Source organism: Apteryx rowi, unplaced genomic scaffold, assembly GCF_003343035.1.
Source record: "Apteryx rowi isolate R43461 unplaced genomic scaffold, aptRow1 scaffold_85, whole genome shotgun sequence".
Classification (NCBI taxonomy): Eukaryota; Metazoa; Chordata; class Aves; order Apterygiformes; family Apterygidae; genus Apteryx; species Apteryx rowi.
This window is the reverse complement of record NW_020451149.1, coordinates 2,245,048-2,265,561: the sequence shown is the minus strand read 5'-3', so window position 1 is coordinate 2,265,561 and position 20,514 is coordinate 2,245,048. Positions and strand designations below refer to the sequence as shown.

At 43.5% G+C, this 20,514-nt stretch overlaps 1 protein-coding gene across 1 annotated transcript in view; it reads right to left on the bottom strand.

Annotated features, from left to right (window-relative positions):
• Positions 1-20,514, bottom strand: part of FRAS1 (Fraser extracellular matrix complex subunit 1) — a 115,490-nt gene that overhangs the window by 81,703 nt on the left and 13,273 nt on the right. The window contains exons 10-17 of the mRNA XM_026090116.1: positions 18,612-18,759; positions 16,142-16,285; positions 15,578-15,712; positions 8,064-8,207; positions 5,579-5,719; positions 5,010-5,150; positions 3,910-4,080; positions 1,876-2,016 (exon numbers count right to left, since the gene is read on the bottom strand). Coding sequence (XP_025945901.1) covers positions 1,876-2,016; positions 3,910-4,080; positions 5,010-5,150; positions 5,579-5,719; positions 8,064-8,207; positions 15,578-15,712; positions 16,142-16,285; positions 18,612-18,759 — 1,165 coding nt within the window. The remainder of the gene's footprint in view (positions 1-1,875; positions 2,017-3,909; positions 4,081-5,009; positions 5,151-5,578; positions 5,720-8,063; positions 8,208-15,577; positions 15,713-16,141; positions 16,286-18,611; positions 18,760-20,514) is intronic.

Sequence of the window (20,514 nt, the reverse complement as noted above, 5' to 3'; positions counted from 1 at the left end):
CTTTTAAATAAACAAGATGCAGAAAGAGTTGAAAATTAAAAGCTTTGCTTTTTTTCTCTGCATAAATCAAGGTATAGATCTATACAAAATACAGTTATCAGCCTGTTTATTCCTCCCTCTAGCATATACGTGCGCATATAGAAAGAGAGCGGGATGCAAGGGAGAGATAAATTAAACATCTTGGGATTATATAAAAATTATTGTGGGTATGAGTTTGATATTCATGAGTGGGGAATCCAGGAGTGAATTCTGCACAAACCCCTCCCAAACTGAACCCAATGAAACCTAAACGCCATGCCATTCTGTGTCTGGCAGAAGCTCAGCAAAAGGATTGCAGAGAAAGAGATTAAGATTGCTCAAAAATATTTCACTCAGACTGTTTTTGTATCCTTCTACCTTTAAAGCCAGGTGCCTTATTTCCATGATTTCCACACTAAAGATCTGAGGTACTACAGCTAATGATCTGTAAAAACCTCTTAAAAACTACTGTATAAACTCTTCAGTGAATAAAAGCACACAACTTCAAAGTCTCCCAGCTCAGGACTCCCCCAGGCTACACACAGTTGCTGCCTCTCCACATGGAAGCTGGAGTTCCCACAGCTGCCACAATGTAAGGCTCCAGTGTTTAAGACCTAACACATCAACTCCCACTACCCTCTCAGCTTCTCAGAAATTATGCCCATGATTTCACTGTTCAGTAAAAACAAAAGGAAGAGTCAAATTTCTAGACACACCTATATTAACTGAGCCTTGCTGTTCAAAAAAAGCAGGAGATCTAAGCTGGCAGCATACAGAAAGCCGCCGCTTTCCTGACAGCGAAATTTTGTTCCCGAGACATTTACATAAGCCTGGGATCTGAAGCAGTATAATGCAGCATTCAGCAGTTACCTCAGCTCTTAGGTAGCAGCACACAACCCCAGAATTGATGAATCTTTACAAAGGCTTGCCAAATGAATATATTTATAGAGTTTTCCCCTGGATGAATAGATTGAATAAATAGAACCATGGGCTTTGGAAGAGTTCCCTCTCTCTAAACTTGAGGCGTCCTGGGGAAGCAACCAATATAACTTCAGTAAATTTCTCCTACTATCAGGACAGATGCATGGACACTTGATCCGATAAATCTATATTAAAAAAAAAAAAAAAAGACAACCTTCAGCTGACCTTGAAGGGACTGATCAGCTTTCAGCTGCCTGCCTTTCCTCACCCCTTGTCCTTAGCAGCTAGTCCCGAAGGGCTTGCCCCAAACGCCAGTTCTCTGCAAGAGCTACAGGGGGGTGAATTGCTGCAGTCACACTCATCTGCTTAGATGAGATCAAGCAGCCTGAATAAAGGCCCCATGCTGACTGATGGGCAAGCCTCGGACACAAGTAAGTAATGCTGTTCCCCTTCCTAATCACGCGTATCCATACAAGTAATGTTTTTTCTCCTACATCTGCAGAATTTCCTCCTCCTAAACCCAGCCCTATAGTCAGCAGTGGATTAAAAATAAATCTAATTCATATGGACAATATACTTATCTAGACTAACCAAACCAGTCCATGCTTCAGCGCTATTCAGTATGTTTGAGAGCTCTTCACCCACAATGTGCTGGCTAAGAACATCACCCAAGCTCACTGAAATAAAAAGCAAAATATTTTCAGGAAACCAATCCAGGGGAGCAAAACTGATTATAATTTCTGTTTCAATGTATATGCTTCTCTCCCATTAGAAGGAGATTCTATTTCCTGAAATTGGACTGTACTGTTCTTCCCTGAAAATACTTAAATAGCCTCATATAATCTCACAGCATCTCTACACTGAGAAATGCATTACAAAACGTGCACTCAATGAAATTTGTGGGTTAAGCTGCAGGTGCCTGCACTATGCACTCACAGTAGCAGTGATCTTCGTGGCTGAACAGCCCCTCTGGGCACTCGGAGAGGCATCGGCCTTCAAGCAGGACGTGGGAAGATGGACAAGCTGTACAGTCCTGGGACGCGCTCCCCATGCAGCCTGCACAGGAGGAGTGGCACTCTGCAGGAAAGGAAAAACAGAGACAGAGAGCACCAAAGTGGTTTCTAGCTTCTCTCTGCTGTTTCTGTCCTAGAGTCCAGCTAGATTGCTTTCTCCCCTAAGAAAACAAGAAGGTATTTGCTTTATAGGATTCTCTGCTTGTGAAATGCAAAAAGGGCAAAAGGGCTAAGGCTGTACAGCATACTTCTTGAAGATAAGGAGCAACCACAAATAGCTCCATATTTAATCTGTCTTCGCACCCATGCAATTCATTCCTGAATTTCTAAAATGGAAAGCTGAGATGCACAACGCAGTGTAATACCTATCACCTGCCTTTAAGAGCTCTGGGCTCCTGCCAGCCAACCAGCGTTTGAAATCAGCTCTTGTTATAATCCTTCAGTTACCCCAGGAAGGATTTTCTATCTAGCTCCACGGTAGGCTTAGGTCATCGTCCATCCTGGAGCAGTAACAGTGGCAGGCTCATCACCTGACTTCACAGCTAACAAATGATTGAACACTCATTAAAAGGACTATTCAGAAAAAAAGAAGAGAGTAATTAAGGGCGCAGAGTTGAAACGTTAGATTCCTTCACCCTGGCCTTTACTGCTCCTGATCCTAAAACAAGCCAGCTTAAACTAATAATCTGATTAAATAAATACATAACTGATTAGCTAAAAGAACTAATATTTATTACAACAGTGACTAGAGCATTAGAAGAACATGTAGAGAAATGTTTCTGTGGATTCATGAGAAATTCACAACCACGCAGGCAAAACTTTCAAAACTAATGCTTTAACCTTCACGTGAACATGTTTTTATTCTGAATAGATATTGCAGGCATGGTACACATCTGTTGCAGATTTACATTCTCGGAAAGGTGCATCTACACACTTTGCATGAATATTTTATGGGGGAAGCTCAAAGTTTGAAACACTGAATCTTCCCACCCTTGTGCAATAAATCAAACAACTATTCTAATGCCATTACTAATACAGCAGAGCTGGTAACACATGGGGCTGTGTCGGCATTCTTGCCCAATGACGTAATCTCGCACTGCTGCCGAACTCTGCTCAGGCCTGTTTGGGCAGCTCCGTTCACCTGTTTGGAGCAGTGGTATATGGACTTCTTCATTCAGGTTCAATATCATAACCTAGAGTCAGCCAAGAAAATCCATCACCTGCTGAGGGACAGGCACTGCATGCAAGAGTCCCAGAATTAGGTGTGGAGCCTCTCCAGGCAGGCCAGCAAATATATTCCACGGCAGAGGCTCAGCTGGTATAAGGTGCCATCTCTCCACTGACCTCAATGGGGTTATGGTAATTTGTGCTGACTGGGGATGYTTCCGTATAATTTTGCAAATAAAGAAATACAAAAACTGTGGTGACTCTTTTCCATGCRCTTCACAGCAATCTCACAGAACAAGGAATGGTACTTCACTTAAGGAAAAATGGAAGACAACATTCTTCCAGGAATTATTTTCAAAGGTGATTTGAGTTATGTTTYGAGAGCTGTCACAGAAATTTACAGGAGAGATTCTCTTCTCCCATTCCAAACACTTAACTCTCCGGACATGCAAGGTCCTTTTTGCTTCAAGCTTGTGCAGCAAAGTACTGAAATGTGGACTGGAGGCTCTACACTAACGCCTTTGGGAACCAACCAAAGCACTGGACCCATTATGGTCTGTGCAGTCCACTGCTTAGACAAAATCATGCTGCAAAAAATGCCATTTCTTCCTTCTTCAGGGCCTAAGACAGGAAATGTACTCTAAGACAGGAAATGAGCCCCTACAGACTCCTTCCATCAAGCTGAGAGGAAAAGAAAAAAGTAACATAAATGCATCCTAAATTATGTCCACATCTGGAAAGTGCATTCCTGTGCTGAAGGCCTTGAGCAACTGTTCACATCTCTACTCACGTCTGCAAACTCCTGTGCTATCCAGGTAGAACTGGGCTTGGCAGTGAGACAGGCAAAGGCCGTGTACGGCTCCTTCCACGTGCTGGTCAGGCTGCAGTACATCTGGCACCCTGCACCACACGCAGTGAAAGGCCTCTGGGCCGACGCAGGTGCGACAGGATGGGTGGCAACCTGTGCGCAGGTAAGAGAACAGTTAGAGCCACAGCTCTGAGAACAGCTTTCTGAGACAGATGGACAAGGCACAATGACTGTGCAAACCGGAGCATCTTGTTCTAAACACAAGAGAGAAAGGGAAGAAAACACTGATTTGGGCCTGACTGGTCATCCCACTTTTCAGTTCTGCATTACTGCAGACAGTCCAACGCCCAAACAGTCAGCAAAGAGCACAAAACTACCTTGCAGCAACTCACATGCTAAAGAATCCATTCCAAAACCACACAGGATGCTGTATTTTCCATAATGGAACAGGGTTTTTTAAATAATATTTTGCCATCTTTTCCTAAATAAAAAATAATGGCTCTTCTCTTGAATAAATAAAGTAGATAAACAAATAATGTAGGAAAAAATCCTACAGTTCTATGCAGCAGGCATTCAAATTTCCTTTAACTTCTAGAACTGCAAAGGTGAACACAACCTTACTAGGACAGACGGCAAGAAATTACAGTCTGAAAGGGTTCRTGGGTAGCACAAATTCATCTCCTGAATTTTCAGGTTTTTCATTGCTGCAAAATGACTTCAGCCTTAGCAAATTTACTAGGTAAGTGTAAAATGTTATTCACCTCTTAACTTGCRTCAAGAAAAATTTCAAAGTGCTAGGAACGTACATTTATTTCAACAGCATATGGATAAAATATCCCCAAGATCACTAAATCCTGAGCYGGTGAAACCACGAAGCTCAAATATACAAATTTGGTGGGGGGGTTTTTCAAAGTGGAAAACAATCAGTAGACAATCATGGGAATTACTCGTTCCTTGACCAGTTCAGCATAGGAAAAAGGACTAGAATCATAGCTGGATACTCCAAGCACAGCACACCAACAGCCAACATASACAGACTGATGTACAGCAGCCAAGGAACTTACCCAAATTACATGGCTTACCCTTGCAGACATTTTGATCCTGATAAAAACCCTCTCCACAGCCTTGCAGGCACTGTCCCTGACGCAATGCCAGAGGAAGGGAACAGGAGGTACAMTGGGTGGCCAAAGGTCCCTCACAGGTGGAACACAAATCATGACAAGCTGATAAAGAGAAAGAGAACATGGAACTGAAATACTCCATTTATTCTGCTTGCAGGCGGTGTTGCTGGTTACAGTATCCTCCAGCCAAGAATGAAAGCTCCAAGCTGGCATGATATTCAGCTAGGCGAACTAATGAGAGCAGAAGCACACAAGTATTAATAACTAGTAACATAGTAATAATAAGTCCCACTCACACAGTGTTTTGAGTATGTATCTCAATAAGTCTCAAYATGCTTCACAAAGCAAAGAGGTTATTTAAAATAATCCATCACYAGTGAACCAAAGAAATCAAAAATTGAAATTCCTTTTCCCACCCTCAGTTTCGCACTCTTAAAGTTCCCTCCCCACAAGGACACATCTGGGGAAAAGAAGACATGTGGAGGGTGCCCTGAGAGCCATAAGAAAGATCATGCAAAGATGCCTATTACCTCTGCATCTTCCACTGCTGTCTGGGAAATATCCAGGTGGGCACTCTGAAACACATTTCCCATCATGTAACATCTTATCCGAAGCACAGGTTAAACATCTGGGTTGGTCTGAATAGCACGTTTCACAGGACTGGTCACAAGCTGCCGAAGAGAACAGCTCATTAACCGAAAGCACTCACTAGGCAACAAACAGCAGAGTCATTAACCTGGCTACATACATAAGGTAATGCAAACCATGCCTCGTTCTTTCTTTGTCAGAAAGACATCTTTAAATGTTCTTCTCCAGCCCAAGTAACCTTTCACACTTCCCTGCAATACGCAGTGACATTCACAGAGGTGGGCGTGTGAGAGCCGACAGGCATTCGCTGCCCTCTATCCCGTCTAGGACACTGAGAAAGCGGGGGCACTGGGAGTGGGTCTGCACCAGCACTCCCTCCACGTTGGCACAGGCGAGGCCGCCCAGGCATCGACAGCCCAAATGCCTGCGGCAGCTTAGGGAGAGGAAGACTCTTACAAATCCCACCAGTCTCCTGTTCCCGTAATGGGGCATTTGGAGAAAAAAGTTTGCATCTCCATGTCTGGCCATGCCTGGATCTGCCATTAACAGCACCGAAGATTTCCATTTCTGAGCATGAGAGTGCGAAGGGACATGGATGATCTCATGGCTGCCTGACAGCTTCTGTTCCCCTGTCTGCAGCAGACTTGCACTCAGTTTGGTCTGCACACCCTTCAAGGCTTCTCTTTTGACCTGCAATGTAACCAGCTGGACTGATGAGGTATAATTATATCAACATCCTGAAATTCAACGTACAAGGCTCTGTTTGCCTGTCATTTTTGCCTGTTGCTGGACTGAGTGACATTTCAGGCTGAGACTGCACATCAGCTTTGTATGGTGCAAAAGTACCACAGACATCTTCATGCAGACCAGACACTAAAAGCTCTTCTTTTTTCTTTCCGAATTAAAATCTCTAACAATTATCCAGTGAATCCAGAGACAAGTATGTATGTCCTAGGACATATCCTAGGAACCCCTCCAGTAAATGTAGTGGTTTTTTTCTGTTCACCAGTGGTCTGTGAAGAGAGAGCATCATTATGAACACTTTTGTGTGTGAAAAACATGTCATAAATCTTTACAGATCTTTGCAAAACAAGCATTAGTCCTCAGGCTGTTTAGGAATTGAAAGATAGGGGGAAAGTTGAGAGAGTTTATCATTTTTCCCTTCTTCCTCTTCTCTTCAAATCAAAATTTTGAGTGTGAAAATGCATTAAAAAATCAACCATGATGATGTTTTCAATCAATTTTTGTGGTCTATATTATCCCTGGTATTCACTTCTGAATATAACAGCTAAATTACCTGTTATATGATGACCTGTTAAATGACAGAAGCAGTATGAAACTCTGGCTTCACCAAGTCAGCGGCACTGCTGCTGCTGTATATTCAGAAGGGCCAAGCATTTTACTTGTACAATTTTTGCTCCTTTTCCCCAGTTGAGAGTCTCCCTTCACAGCAGCTTACAGGTCCCACTTGGGCATCCAAACGCATGTTGTAGGTAGAAGTGGAAAAGCCTGAATTCTGGAGGTTCTGAGCAGCAACTATGCAGCTTTGAGAAATCACTGGCAATAAAACTGCAAATATGGGCAAGGTGCAGCTAAACAGAACTCCCTTCTCAGCTTAAATGATTTTCAACTAAAGATGTAAAATTTCAACTCTGCACACTTCGAAACACATGTTTGTAGAATTTACTGGTGTAAACATCAACCAAAGCAAAAGGGAACCTGGTCAAAAGTGAAATCCAGCCAGAAGTGGCCATAACAGCAACAATTTTTTCAACAGGCTCTGGGTTTTAAGCCCTCTCTAACTCGCTGTGGCTCAGGCAGACCTGCATGAAGACAGGCAACCCCTGCATCACTACTGCTGACTCTGTTGGACAGACTGTCAAATCAGCTGGAGCTGGCTGAAACAGAGACCTAGCCTGCATGGTTGCGGCAAAATTTAGATTCTTTATTTGAGATTTTTTTCCTTCATGAGCTGCTTGACTTGGTCCTTAATTTCCTCCAGCTTTCCCTTCCCCTTCTTTTAACTAACCTTCCCAGTTCCCAAGTCTCATCTGCTGTGCAGGTATTAGTTACTGTGATGCCGAATTATAATACAATTTATAGACACCTGCTGGCAAGGGCCATTTCTCTTGACACAGACAAATGGATTTGTCAAGCCCTCAGAAACATCTCAGTTGTGCTTTCATGCTATTCAGTGAGGGAAACAACCTTAAACCTTTCAGCATCTGATTAGCTTAAATTAATTAATAATCTTACAAARAGCAGCTTTTCCCATCCTATTATTTATGCACAAGGTGCATCTGGCTTCTTAGACATGAATAAAATCACAGCTGCTGCCTGGCTAAATGAAATATTGATTCCCTTTTTGCAGAGCATTTCTCAAACTTCTTGCAATTGGAAAAAACAAAAAACAAAACAGGTATTTACCACTGCAGATTCCATCCTTCAAGTAAAATCCCTGTCCACAGCTGGCCACACATAGCCCGGCTTTTAGCAGGTGTGATGTGTCTTTGCAGGACAAACAGTTGCTCTCAGCAGCTCCCCAGCATGAGGAACAGGACTTGTGACAAGCTGCAGGAAAGAAAGCGAATGATTAATGAATGCTGAACTTCCAATCAACTTTTCAAAACAAAGAGTATGCGGGAATTCACTTCTTTGCAATTTTTCCTCCTTATATTCACAGGCATTTATACTGCTTCAGTACTGCAGGCTTTTCAGTACTTCAGGAAAGGAAAAGAAAACAAAAAACCACCGCTTTGTTATGTTAGTATTTTCATCTGAGCCATCTTGTGGGTACATCTTACACCTTCATTTTGTGCTTGCAAGATGACATACAACAAACATCAGCTATTTCCGTAGCTGTAGGGGTGTGTTGGTAACTAGACAGGAGGAGTGTTGGTAACACTATTAATTCCTGCTCATCATGGTGCTAGGTGCTGTACGAGGACAAAGTGAAGGGAAGGGTAAAGAGTCCCTGTCGCGTGCTATTTAAAAATAAGCCTACAATCAGATCCTCAGAGTGACTACTGACATAAACAGCACTTCATGAACAAATAAAGTATCAGACTGCAGGGCTGCAGTCAAGATCTTGCAAAATTAAAGCAAGACAGCCTCCTCCTGAAAATCACTCCTCCTGCCCTTGCAAGACTCTGCACCGGAGTACAAGACTCTGACTGCTGGCTGCTCCTGGCCAGGTAGGGCAGAAATCCTCACATACTCACATACCCAAAATTCCTGGGGACAGGTGGGCAGTGGGTCCCAGGTACAGTACAGTGCAAGACTGCAAGTCTTTTCCCTTACATTGCCAGAGGAAAAGAAGGAACATTTCTTTACTGAGTTTAGAAATCAGACACGTTTCTCTCGGGGTGAGCCATGCATCATGGCTGGCGCACACTGATGTTCCACATACTCCTGAAGTATATCACATTTTGTGGTGCAGGCTGTAGAAATGCCCCCTCTCAGGCATCTTGGCACAGGAACACTCAGGCAGAACAGAGTGATGCTCGAGCACGGTGATATGTTACAAGTAAACTAATAACTACATGGAGATCAGTTCTGTCTCCCCTCAAAAATGTTGAATGAGCAGCCTTATACAAAACCATTCAGCTGTGAGGGAAATCCAGCCCAGACTGTGGTTAGTGTTTATGGAATTTGTGCAGCAGACACATGTTAAATCCTGTGCTACTAGTGCTTGCATGAACTGTGCAAATTACAATTTAAACTATTAGATTTTTTTTCTTGATTACACTCAAATAGGTTCTAAACACGTTCATAAATGTATTATTTCACAGTGAGGCATGTACATGCTTGTGTTCCCAGACCATGGCAGGTGGGAGAAAACAGAACTTTATGACATTTGCCCTGTATCCATGAACACATCTAAAGCTGCAGCCACCCAAGAAAAACTCTTCTGCAAGTAGTCTCAGCGTGATAGGAAATCAGCAGACAAAGCAGCAGCTCGCTGGGGAAAGAAAACTCATACTCTCTAGGAAGCTTAATTCACTTAACTCAGAACACATTGACGTATGAAAGTTACACAAACAAACACGTTCCAACAAAAAAAATTCCTAAATGAGAGACAGTTCATCCTCTCCCCAATAGCAGGTGAGACTGAAAGTGTTTCCGTTCCAGGACCATGCCTAAGGTAGCAGGGCAAGGTGAACCAGCACAATGTCAACACTATCAAGTGCATGTAATTGTGGCTAAAGCAGAACACAACAAATACCAGACATCCCATCCCAAGGTAAAGATTGTGCACACTCTTCTGTTCCAGTCAATAATTTCCCTTGCTGATAAAAAAATGCACCTCATTCCAGCTTGGATGATTCTCTGGGCATGTCTACACTCGAAAGTTAACTGCAGCATATGAGTTCATGCTGTAAATTCCTAAGTACTGAAATGTCCTCACTTCACCTTCCAGCCACGAGTGTTTTGCTCCTCTCTGAGCTCACTCTAATTTTCAACATCTTTTTAAGAGGGTGAACATCAGGGCTTGATCTTCTAATAATAGACTTCCCACAGCACAGTTTTGTCCCCTCAATGTTAACCTGCCTAAATATGTTGACACATCTGAAGATATCCACAGTACTGCAGYCCTCATGTCCTTGTTGACCTGGTTATTTACAAAAATACTCAAGTCCTCTCCAGAGATACTGCACCTTTTCAAGATGGACTTCTCCCCCGTGGCGGCCTGGCCTCCAGACTCTGTTTTTAAACACACACTCTTGCATACAGCTGTATTAAAAATACACATTTGGTGGAAGCGAAGTCATTTGGGCAATTGTGCTTGGCTCTAAGGCTCTCCTACCTGCACTAAACTGGCTGCTCTTCAGTACTTCCTCACCTCAGTCTCTTCTCTCTCGCAGCTGCCTCAAGCTGTCCCTCTGCATAGGTCAAGATTATACCTTCAGCCCCCCAGCATCACATGTTTTGCTGGGTCTAGGTCTACCATAAACAATACCCATGCTGGAAGATCTTTAGCATGGCTGTGCCTACCTCCCAGACTCTTCTCTGGAGATGATGCCTCTGCCACAGTCTGCACCTAGCCATTCTGCTGGGCTTTTGTCACCATTACCGCCACTCTCCTCATACACAGCTAATCATGAAGCAAACRACCCTCCCTCCTGGCTTGCCTTCTCTTCTGGCTCTGGCCTTCTTAAGCCCTTCTATGGACACATGGCTGTAGATGTAACCAAGGAGCGGCCAGGTCAACCCAGCCCACTTCACCATTCTCTGCCCGCCAAGTGAAACCACCACAAATGTTGCTTTAAGCACAGCCAGCAAGAAAGGGAGCGAGACAAGAAGGAATGGTGCTTTAGGCAAGGTGGGCTAAGAGCCCACCTGGTGCCACACTTCTAGTGGGAAACCTGGAAGGTCTACACTCAAGCCAGGTCCTGATACCAAACAGCACAGTCTGCAGGCTGGATGAGTTCAAAATCCCCCTTCACTCCCTCTCTCCAGCTCCCAGCTGGCTCTCATTGGCCTGTGGCTATGATCCTGCAAAACCACTCAGGGGTATCACAGCAGTTCTCAGGCCTCCTAGTGAGGCAGCTGTTGCGTTAAAATTGCATGTCTTCTTAGATGGAGGATGACTTCTGTGGTATCTAAGATATGGAAAGGCTACAGTGAGAGAAATAAAGATGAAGTACAACCTACCAGAGGTCACCAGACTTTCTGAGAAGCTGCAGTGAATTTGGCAGAACACTATGAAACAGACACTCTCTGCATCCCAAGCTAATGGGCAGGAGAGCAGAAAGGGACAGAAAGGGAGGGGATTTAAGCAGCAGGGTTTGGAAGAGGGAAGGGAAAGGAGGAGGACTGTAACCAGATTTTTAGCAAGTCAGGCATGTTTAGCATTTGAAAGCAGAGCAAATGGCTACGGGACAGGTGACAATTTCCTCAGGTGGGCCAACAATAAAAGTATCTGCAGCAAGAGACCCAGCTCAGAGGCACTGCTCCCATCACTAGGTCTGCCTTGCAAGCCTGCCCTGGGAACAGGCTCCACTGACACAGTCATTTCTGTATGCAGGGTGGCAAGTACCTTCAGGAGTTATCAACTGCTGGTCTCCAGATGACAAATACACACAGGCTAATTCATGTCCTACAGATACAATCCTTCACTTCTTGTGCCTGCAGCGACAGGCACCAAGCACTTCATTTTCACACGTCTTAAGGATTGTTTTGTCATTATGTCCAGCAGCTACTGAGTCCCAGACAATATCTCTASTCTGTTTGCCATCAGGAGGTCCAACCACAGTTGGAGTTACAAGCAAGGGACTGCCACCCTTAGGATTAGGTTCATGTGGCTGGAGCACACATTTCTGCCCTCTGTTTGCATGCCCCCCCCACCTGCCTGCAAAAGCTTTGGCTCTTTAAGCACTGGACCACTGCCAGGCTCAACAGCTGCTCTTTGCCCAAACAGCCAGTCCCCAAATCCACTGAAAAAGAAGGGGAAAAAATAAGTATTCATTGGGCCACTGTCAGCTGAAATATCTTTGCCTGCAGCAACTGAGTGGATGGCTGAAGATAAATCAGCAGAAGTGACTGCATTGCCAGGAAACTGTTTTCACCTTTTCTTGCTATTTTCAGTTCAGATTTGGGAAGGGCCATTTTGTACTCTCTCCTCTCCTCTGTGTGGATACTGGACGCAAAAGCAAGTTCCTGCAGCTTAACCAGACACTGCTGCTGAATGAAAGATGTTCAAAAGAATATATTTGGCCTTCCAGTTTCAATAGGATGCACAGTTACTCCGCCTCAGCTGACATGAGGGCATTCACTAAGCTGCAGTAACAGGTCTTTCCAGAAAATCAATGCTAAACAGACCAAACTTCCAGGGTCTCACTTCCTGGTTAAAGCAGGAACACCCCAAAGCTCATGAGCCAAAGGGCCTCTTTCTCTGCTCTGTTACTCAGGAGCTTCAGGCAAAAAAAACTAAGAGTTGCACAGAAGTGGCAGAGGCCCGGTGCTTTTAGAAGACCGAAGTTCCTGCAAGGGCATGTTCCCTTGGCAAAAGCAGCACACGCAGGCATCAGCGTCTGCAATCTGCTGCATCCCAGATTAACCCGAGTGCCCCAAATCACTGGTCACTCTGGCATAACCGACACGTTTCATTACAGCACTCAGACATGAAGCACAGTGCCAGGCATGAACAACGAGTGCTTTCCATGCTCTGCCCTTCTGTTCTATCATGACTGACCAAAATCGATGAATGCTCCACTTACCAAACTGTCTCTTATTTGCATCAGCATAGGTGCAACATTCACAGGCCTGACGAAAGCAGGAGGCAGGCCAACACAAAGGGCATCCCACCAAGAACACAACAAGAAGTTGTCGCCCGGCTTTCGGAAACTACAGATGGGTTCCACCAGCTCTATGCTGTGTGGTAGCAGGAACCACCTCTAACGTGTCCTCACTGTGAGCTGGGCAAGCTCAGCTTACTCATATTCAACCATTCATTCTCAAGGTAAGCCTCTGCAGTCAGGATACAGCAGAGAAAAACAACAGGGCATGAATAGAAATCCAAGCGCTTTGCTACAGAGTGAGCTGGGTCTGTTAGTGTCAAGTTAAACGTTTCAATATTTGCACTTTGGGAGATCAAAGCAGAAACACTTGAGTTCTGCCTAGGCTTTTAAATAATCCTGAAAACATAAATAATTAAGTTGGAAAAATGCAGTGAGAGCACTGAAAACTCCAAGTCCTTCGAGCCCTTCTGTTTTACTGGGCAGATTTTTTTTTTTTTCCCCTTCACTTTGCTTTGGCTTTTGGGTTTTTTTCTTAATGGTTTCCATGGCCCATTTCTGGCAAGGAAGACTTCATCTATCACTCTGCCCTAAGCAGGATTCAGATTGACCCATGATTATTAAACACACTGCTACTTACCTGAACCTGCCACCTTTTATTCTCAAATCTCCTTTCTTTTAATGGTTTCAGTACTTTACAGAATGGAGGGTAGGAGAGAGTAATAACCCTGGTGTAAGAGTAGAATTGTGAAAAGATCAAACAACTTCATTCCAAAATTCAAATTAGATTCAATCAGACTAGACATTATAAAAAATGAACAAAAGACGAATTCATTGTGTTTTGTTGTTGCAATGCAGACAACAGTATCTCAACAACAGGACAGATTAAGTAACCAGTTCTCATAGGTCTTTTTCAACTCCAAAGCTAACTCCTCAAGAGACAGTTTATTGGAACTATAACAATTAACACAATCTCGTTCATCCTTTCTGTGATTTTGGAACATGCTTATCACAAATATTAAAATCATTATGAGAAAATATTCCTGAACAGTCTAAAGCCAGTTTGGACAAACAGATTATACATTTGTACAATGAGGAGTGTACAAAGAAAGGGTGAATGGAAATGAATTATGGTCTGTGTCTGAAATGTAAGGCTTTCTCCACTGGTTTTATTTTATGCAGAAAATGCAGCCAGGCAGAACTAAAGCAAATTGGTTTAATTCCTTTGAGGAAACAGGAACAAATTTTCCCAGCAACTTTCAGCTACAAGCATGCATGACTGCAAATTTGGATGGAATGTACAATCAGTAAGCCACAAACCAGTAATAAAACGAAACATTAGCCTTGCCCTACTACTTCAGCAGTACATGGGCACTGCCAGTTAAAACACCAGGAGCAGGTGGAAGGGAAATGGTAAAATAAAACCAAATGAAGTAGAAGATTATTTGATACTTAAGACTATAAATTTTTCTGGACCAGGTCTTTCTTTTCTACTTATACATGCACAATGGGGCCCTAGTCTATGGTCACTGCTGGAAGGTAGAAGTTTTTCAAAGTTTCAAAACCTGAAACAAATAGTCAGCTCTTCAAGGCAAACCATATTAGAAAATGAAGCTGGACTTAGAATCTGAAGTGCTTTCCCCTGAAATCTGCCAGAAGCTGTAAGCCTATATTTMATTTTAAGCAGGAGGGCTAGTTCCAAAGAAATTAAAGTGATGGCTCAAGAAGTTAAGCCTGTGCTCCAGTCCTTCGTTGAATTAGGGCTGCAGAAAGAATTAAAAGACTTCTAAACAGGCCAACTTCAAGAGGAGAAAAGCGTTAAATTTAGAGAAAACAATAAAACTGTCAGGAGGAAAAAGCAGCTACCAGTTTGGACAAAGTACAAGTATTCCAAAGGAGTGGGGGAAGCTCATAAAAACACTGTCATAGTTCCATCAAAAAGAAACCTGTAACTTCCCAATCTTAATCTCAGTCTTTGAAATCACAAAGATACAGGATTTAGACACATCTCAGTATTGTGTGGAATTACTAATTTACATTGTAAATATTTTTCCTGAGAACAGTTAGCCCAACCAACTTTCAGGAAGAGAGCACTGTATGAAGGAAATAAATGGCAAAGCGAAGAGAAAAATATCAAAACAGTATTTTCTGTGATTTTTTTCTGGCTCCAAACCCCCACCCCTTCTAGTAATTCTCCAAACACGTCAAAGTACTGTCTCTTGAGAGGTCTGGCATTAGCAGCTGCAGCTTAGTCTGCACTGAACTCAAAGAAAACCCCAATGGATCAGATTGCCGGGCATGGCTCAGGGTTTTATATCCTTAGTAAAATCAGCGCATACATCCTGCGTTACTTGACACTTCAATATCACAAAACACATAGCCACATTTCCAAAAGGGAATTTTGAATTGAAAGAGGACAGTGGTGAAAAACTGAAACTGTGTCATTACAGAGCAGAGAGTTTTAGACCAGCAGAAATGATCCACTGAGGAATTTTAATGAATATTCCCCCAGCCAGTAATCAATTTTACACAGTATGACTTTGTTCCTCTGTTCACTCCTTGCTTTACTCTATGGTAAACATTAACACCTATGTCAACAGCAGATCCCTCAACCGAGAGTATATCTTAAGAGCTCAGGTACAGCTTTGTCTGCTCTCTTGCTATTACAGAGTATCACAAAGCCTTTTTGTTTTTTCAAGTTACCTGCACAGAGGAGCTGATCCTGAAAGAACCCTTGCCCACATGAAGTCACACACTGCCCATTCTTCAGCAGCAGGGATGCTTGGCACGAGGAGCACTCAAATCCATTGGTACAGGTTGAACATGTTTCATTACAAACTTCCGGCAGAAAGCAAAGAAAAAGAAAGGAGCATTAATACCAAGTGTCTTGAGGCCRCAAGACTCCCCTGCTCTGATAAAAGGAGACAGTCCATGGAGTGCCTCTGTTCAGTCCATCTCAGCCTGGTCTCCCACTACCTTTCACAAAGTATTTTGCCTCATTTTGGCAAAAGAATTTGAGAATCTACATTTCTCAGTGACCTCCATCTGAAACCTCCTAAAGGCGTAAGCCCATGGTTACTATGCTGTATTTGCCTGAATGCTTTTGCAAACAGAGCCCGATGATCTGTTTTCATATCAATGTGAGACTGCAGGAAGCAAACTGGGGGGCAACCCGGACAGTAAGTCTGTGGGATCCTACTCACAAAAGCACGGCAGGCCAGTGGAAAGACAGTCACCCGACAGGATAAAACCCCTTGCAGGGGTTACCTAAGCAAGTGCCTGCATCCTGGTAGAAGCCTGATTCACATGTCTTCACACAGCGTCCATTCTGCAGCTGCCTCCTTGCATCACGGCAGACGTTACAGTAATCAAAGGACTGAGAGCAGGTCAAACAGTCCGGGTGGCACTCAACTATCACAAAAAAAAGACACAAAGGCAAAAACATCAGCAGAGCTTTCAGTCAGGAAGGCAGAAAACAACGCACACTCAAAAATCAAAGTAAAATTCATTACTGGCTTTTGTAGGCAGCTCAAGGTACATTGGTTTCGGAGTGTTTTTCTTTCAAAATGGCATGAAAAGACTTAACTATTACAATGCTGCATTCTAGTATATTGGGAAGGTATTGTATAGACTCGGGTTTTCTAGACTATTGATAAAAAGTATATTCATTGTCCACATTGTTTCTCAGCAGTAAAAAATTTAAGTCATCAGGAATTAATGGCCCAAAACAACCTGAATTTGAGTTTCCTTCAGCCACATCCTGCAAAGAAGAGAAGAGTATGCCCGCATCAGGTCAGAGTCCAGGTGGAAGATTTCCCCCCCTCCCCAGCCAAAAGCTCTAGGTCACAGCACTGTAACAAGATATTTCGTGACCACAGGTGTTTTCTCAAATAGCATGGCTGGTCTCTCTGCAGAGGCCAAGAGAGGGGCTAAATCTTCTTTAATGCTGAGTTACTTTCACTTGCTGGAAGAAAAGCTGTCTGTTCTTCCCTGAGGAGTCAGCAAAAAGGGTCCAGATTCTAAAAACTCTCCTTTATTTACACTAAATAACCTATAAGTTTCCAAGGAGTTGTTCCTAAGGGAGGAAATCAGGAGTTACAGAAAACAGACAGTTAAGGGTAACAATGAATCCAAAATGAAAAACAGAAGAAATGAATAGGAGGTTCTGTCTCTAACCATTTCTTTCCAATAACTTTCCAAAGGCACATGCAGCCCATCCTCACTGCCTGACAATGAACTGACTGCTCAGAGAGGTACAGAATGGATAATTTTTCCCTAAGCAGGGAAAAATTCCCTCTGCTCCAATCCAAACATTCTCAGCAAGAAGGCACAGCTACGTTTAGGGCTAGATGCTCTACACCAATTGAGAATGAAGGGGTTCTTTCCGCATGCTTCTTCCAGCATATCTACAAGAAGAAGCAACCAATTTATACTGGCTTTAAGGAAACAGATGCATTAGGTACTGATGTCTCCCTCCTCCCATAATTTTAGAAAGTGGAGGTCAGTTCTGCAAAAGAGCCTAGAAAGCTCTGGGCTTACAGATTAAACAGGCTGGATTTTGCATTTGTTTCTCTGTTTTGCATTGGAGGGGATGAGAGAGAGAGATTATTGAAGGGCTTCAGTAAAAGAAATTTCCATTTACCTTTTAAGACACAGAAACGCAGGTTTAGCTCTGTATGTCCACTACAATGACCTCAAAGCTTATATTTTCCAAAGCGTTACTATTCTAGAAGAGGTCAGGTTCTCAAGAGTAACCAGTACGTGGCAGCGTCTCTTGATAAGAAAGAGAACAGACGGGTGCTGAGAGCACTTTATAATCTAGCCTCTCCTTACCAGACTGTGCAAAAGCTGCTCTCCTTTGAAAATCCAGAACGATTTTGTCTGAACTGTCCAAAACGCATTTTCCTCACTTTTCAATTTGTAATGCTTTGCATTTTTATTAGCATGCAGTAAATAAGCTTTAAAACATTAATACGGCAAGTGCGCCAAGCCACTCCTGCAAATGACAGCATAATTAAACTGTGAAGCTATTTTCTTTTTACTGAGATAAACCATTAACTGGAGCACTCTGATAAAACCAAAGTTAGATGAATGCAGCAAAAAACAGCTACCAATACAAAAAATTAGCAAACCACAGAAAAAGCCTACCAACTATGAAATGTAAATGAAGAAGAACGACGACATCCTGGGAAAAATGAATTTATATGCAAAGTTAACATATAGCGAAGGCTATTCTAATCTTTCCAAACAATTATTTACTGGCAGTCATTCAGCCCCAGGTGAGCTTGTGGCATAAACAGTGTAAGCAGGTTCTTTCTCCTCTCCCCTCACAAGAAATAATCCTGATCTCATAAACTCCCAAACCCTTGTTAAGATTCAGAAAGCAGCAGCCTTCTGCCTTAGAAAACTTCTTGTGTTGGAAAAAAGTAAAAAACAACACAAAACATTTCCAGAGACACTTTTGCCAAAGGAAAGCTATGAAGGGTATGATCTAAACCAAGGGAAGTCAGTGGCAGCCTTTGGATGGAGTCCTAAACCTCTCCTGAAACCGTAATTAAATTATAGGGAAAACAGTTAATTAGCAATTGCAAAGGGAATGAAGTAAAGACAAGATAAAATTCAGTGCAGGTGTCAGGACAACGTTGATCAACAGACCACCACCCGCGCCAGAGGCATACACAACTTGCTCCCACCCAACCCAAGTGATGGGAAGAGGGGACGGACGCTGGGTTTGTACCTGGCTCGCAGCGTGGGCAGCACTCCCCCTCCACCTCAACAGCCAGGCCGCCCAGCGGGCAAGGCGGGCACGAGCGCTGGAAGCAGAGCACCTCTGCGTCCCGGCATTCGCATTCTCTGCACGGCCCCTCTCTCCACCTCTCTCCATCCTGCACAGGACAACAGCAAATGGCCAGCATTAGTACTCCGCTCCTCCAGCACAGCTGCCAAGCTCTGCCGTCCAGCTGAGTCCGGATCGTGCTTTGAGCAACAGACACCTGGTTTGCCAACCAGCAAGAATTCCCCCCTGCTTATTGCTCCAACATTAAAGGAGAGCCTTTGCACAGACAAGGTGTTTTTCCCACGCAGAGAAATCTCCAGATAAAGACATCAGTACTAGCAGTAAAGTAAACATTTCTGGGACCTTTTCAGCACTGAGGCCCACTGACGTGGGACTGCCCACCTCTGTACAATTAACCCTCTTGCCCAACAAAACCAGGCAGGCTGCCCAATGCCAACCGCGAAGGGTCCTTGGCCTGTAGCAGCTCCTGCATACATTTCCTCATGACACTCCCTCCAAAGTCGGCTGCTTTTTTAGGTAGCAGCACATACCTTCTGCTTCTTCACCTGCTGTCATTTTCTCTAATTCAAATCATCTTCTCACATCTTGAAATTCTGCTGCCTCACTTGTTTCGCTTCTTTTTCACAGCCCAGTAACAAGTATTTAAATCTGCTTTGTATCTGAACAATACCTTTTATCTGTTCTGAATTTATGTATTTGCGTAATGACCTGCTGGGTCATTACAACCTTCTCCTCCGTTAGGATTCATCCCACCCATCTGCCAAACTTTAAATCTCTTTCTAACTTTTGACAGCATTTTACATCCTCTCCTCCTTTCTTCTGTTGCCTTGCTCTCCGTCACCGAGGACTGGCTGACACACCATGCAAATCCTAGCAGACTGAAGAGGTACCCTCTGCTTCCTTCAAAAGCTAGCCCTCCCGTCTGACACCTTTCCACCTTTACTAGCTAGTGGAGGGGAGAGATCTTGCATCCACTGTCTCCCTGCTGCCTGCTGCAATCAGCATCCCCGGGGCTGCTCCGAAGGGCACAGAACCGGCTCTCAGCCGCCGAGCCTCTGCTGGTTCCTTCTGAGGAAGTCCGAAGGCAGAAAAGAGTCAACAAGCATTTTAAATGCCCACGAAGCTTTCATGCCAGGTCCTCTCTCAAAAAGGATAAAGGACAAACAAGAATAAACCAGACACCTTAATCTGTTTTACCTCACTTGGGTCAGAGAGACAGACCTAAGGAAGGAAAGGGAGGTATTGGCTTTGGGGGGAAAAAGAAAGAAAGAAAATCAGCATTAAACTTCCCATTTCCCACACATGTTGGCAAGAGCAGCCATCAGTACCAGCACTCATCTGTCAGAGCAATGAAAAGTCCATTACTGGTATATTCCAACCACGAAATCTAACATTTCCTTTTTCTTTAACTTGAGAAGGAAAGTTCCTTGAAAGTATTCATAAAATAAGGCACTCCTCCTGCAGTGAAAATTATAATCAGTGGAATATATAGTCAGAAGGCTGTACATTGCCTTTGCTTTGTAGCCCCCAATGTATAGTATGAAAGTCAGGCATCTTAAATGACCATGAGATGTGCAGGAAACCAATGGGTATATGTATTAAATATTAAAGAGGAGTGATTGATTATACCACACAGAAGAAAGCAAGGCAAACTTAAATTGTGAAGCAGATGTACGTGTTACAAGCAAGCGTGTTTGGTAAATTCTAAAAGCAGTCTGGAGATTGTATTAGTGGATTGCTCCTCTACTACACTTGCAAATAATATCCTTCTCGGAACTGGAGATGGAGAGTCACTTCCCCAAAACTTTATGAGCAGAACTCTCTACATGCTCTAAAGTACCAG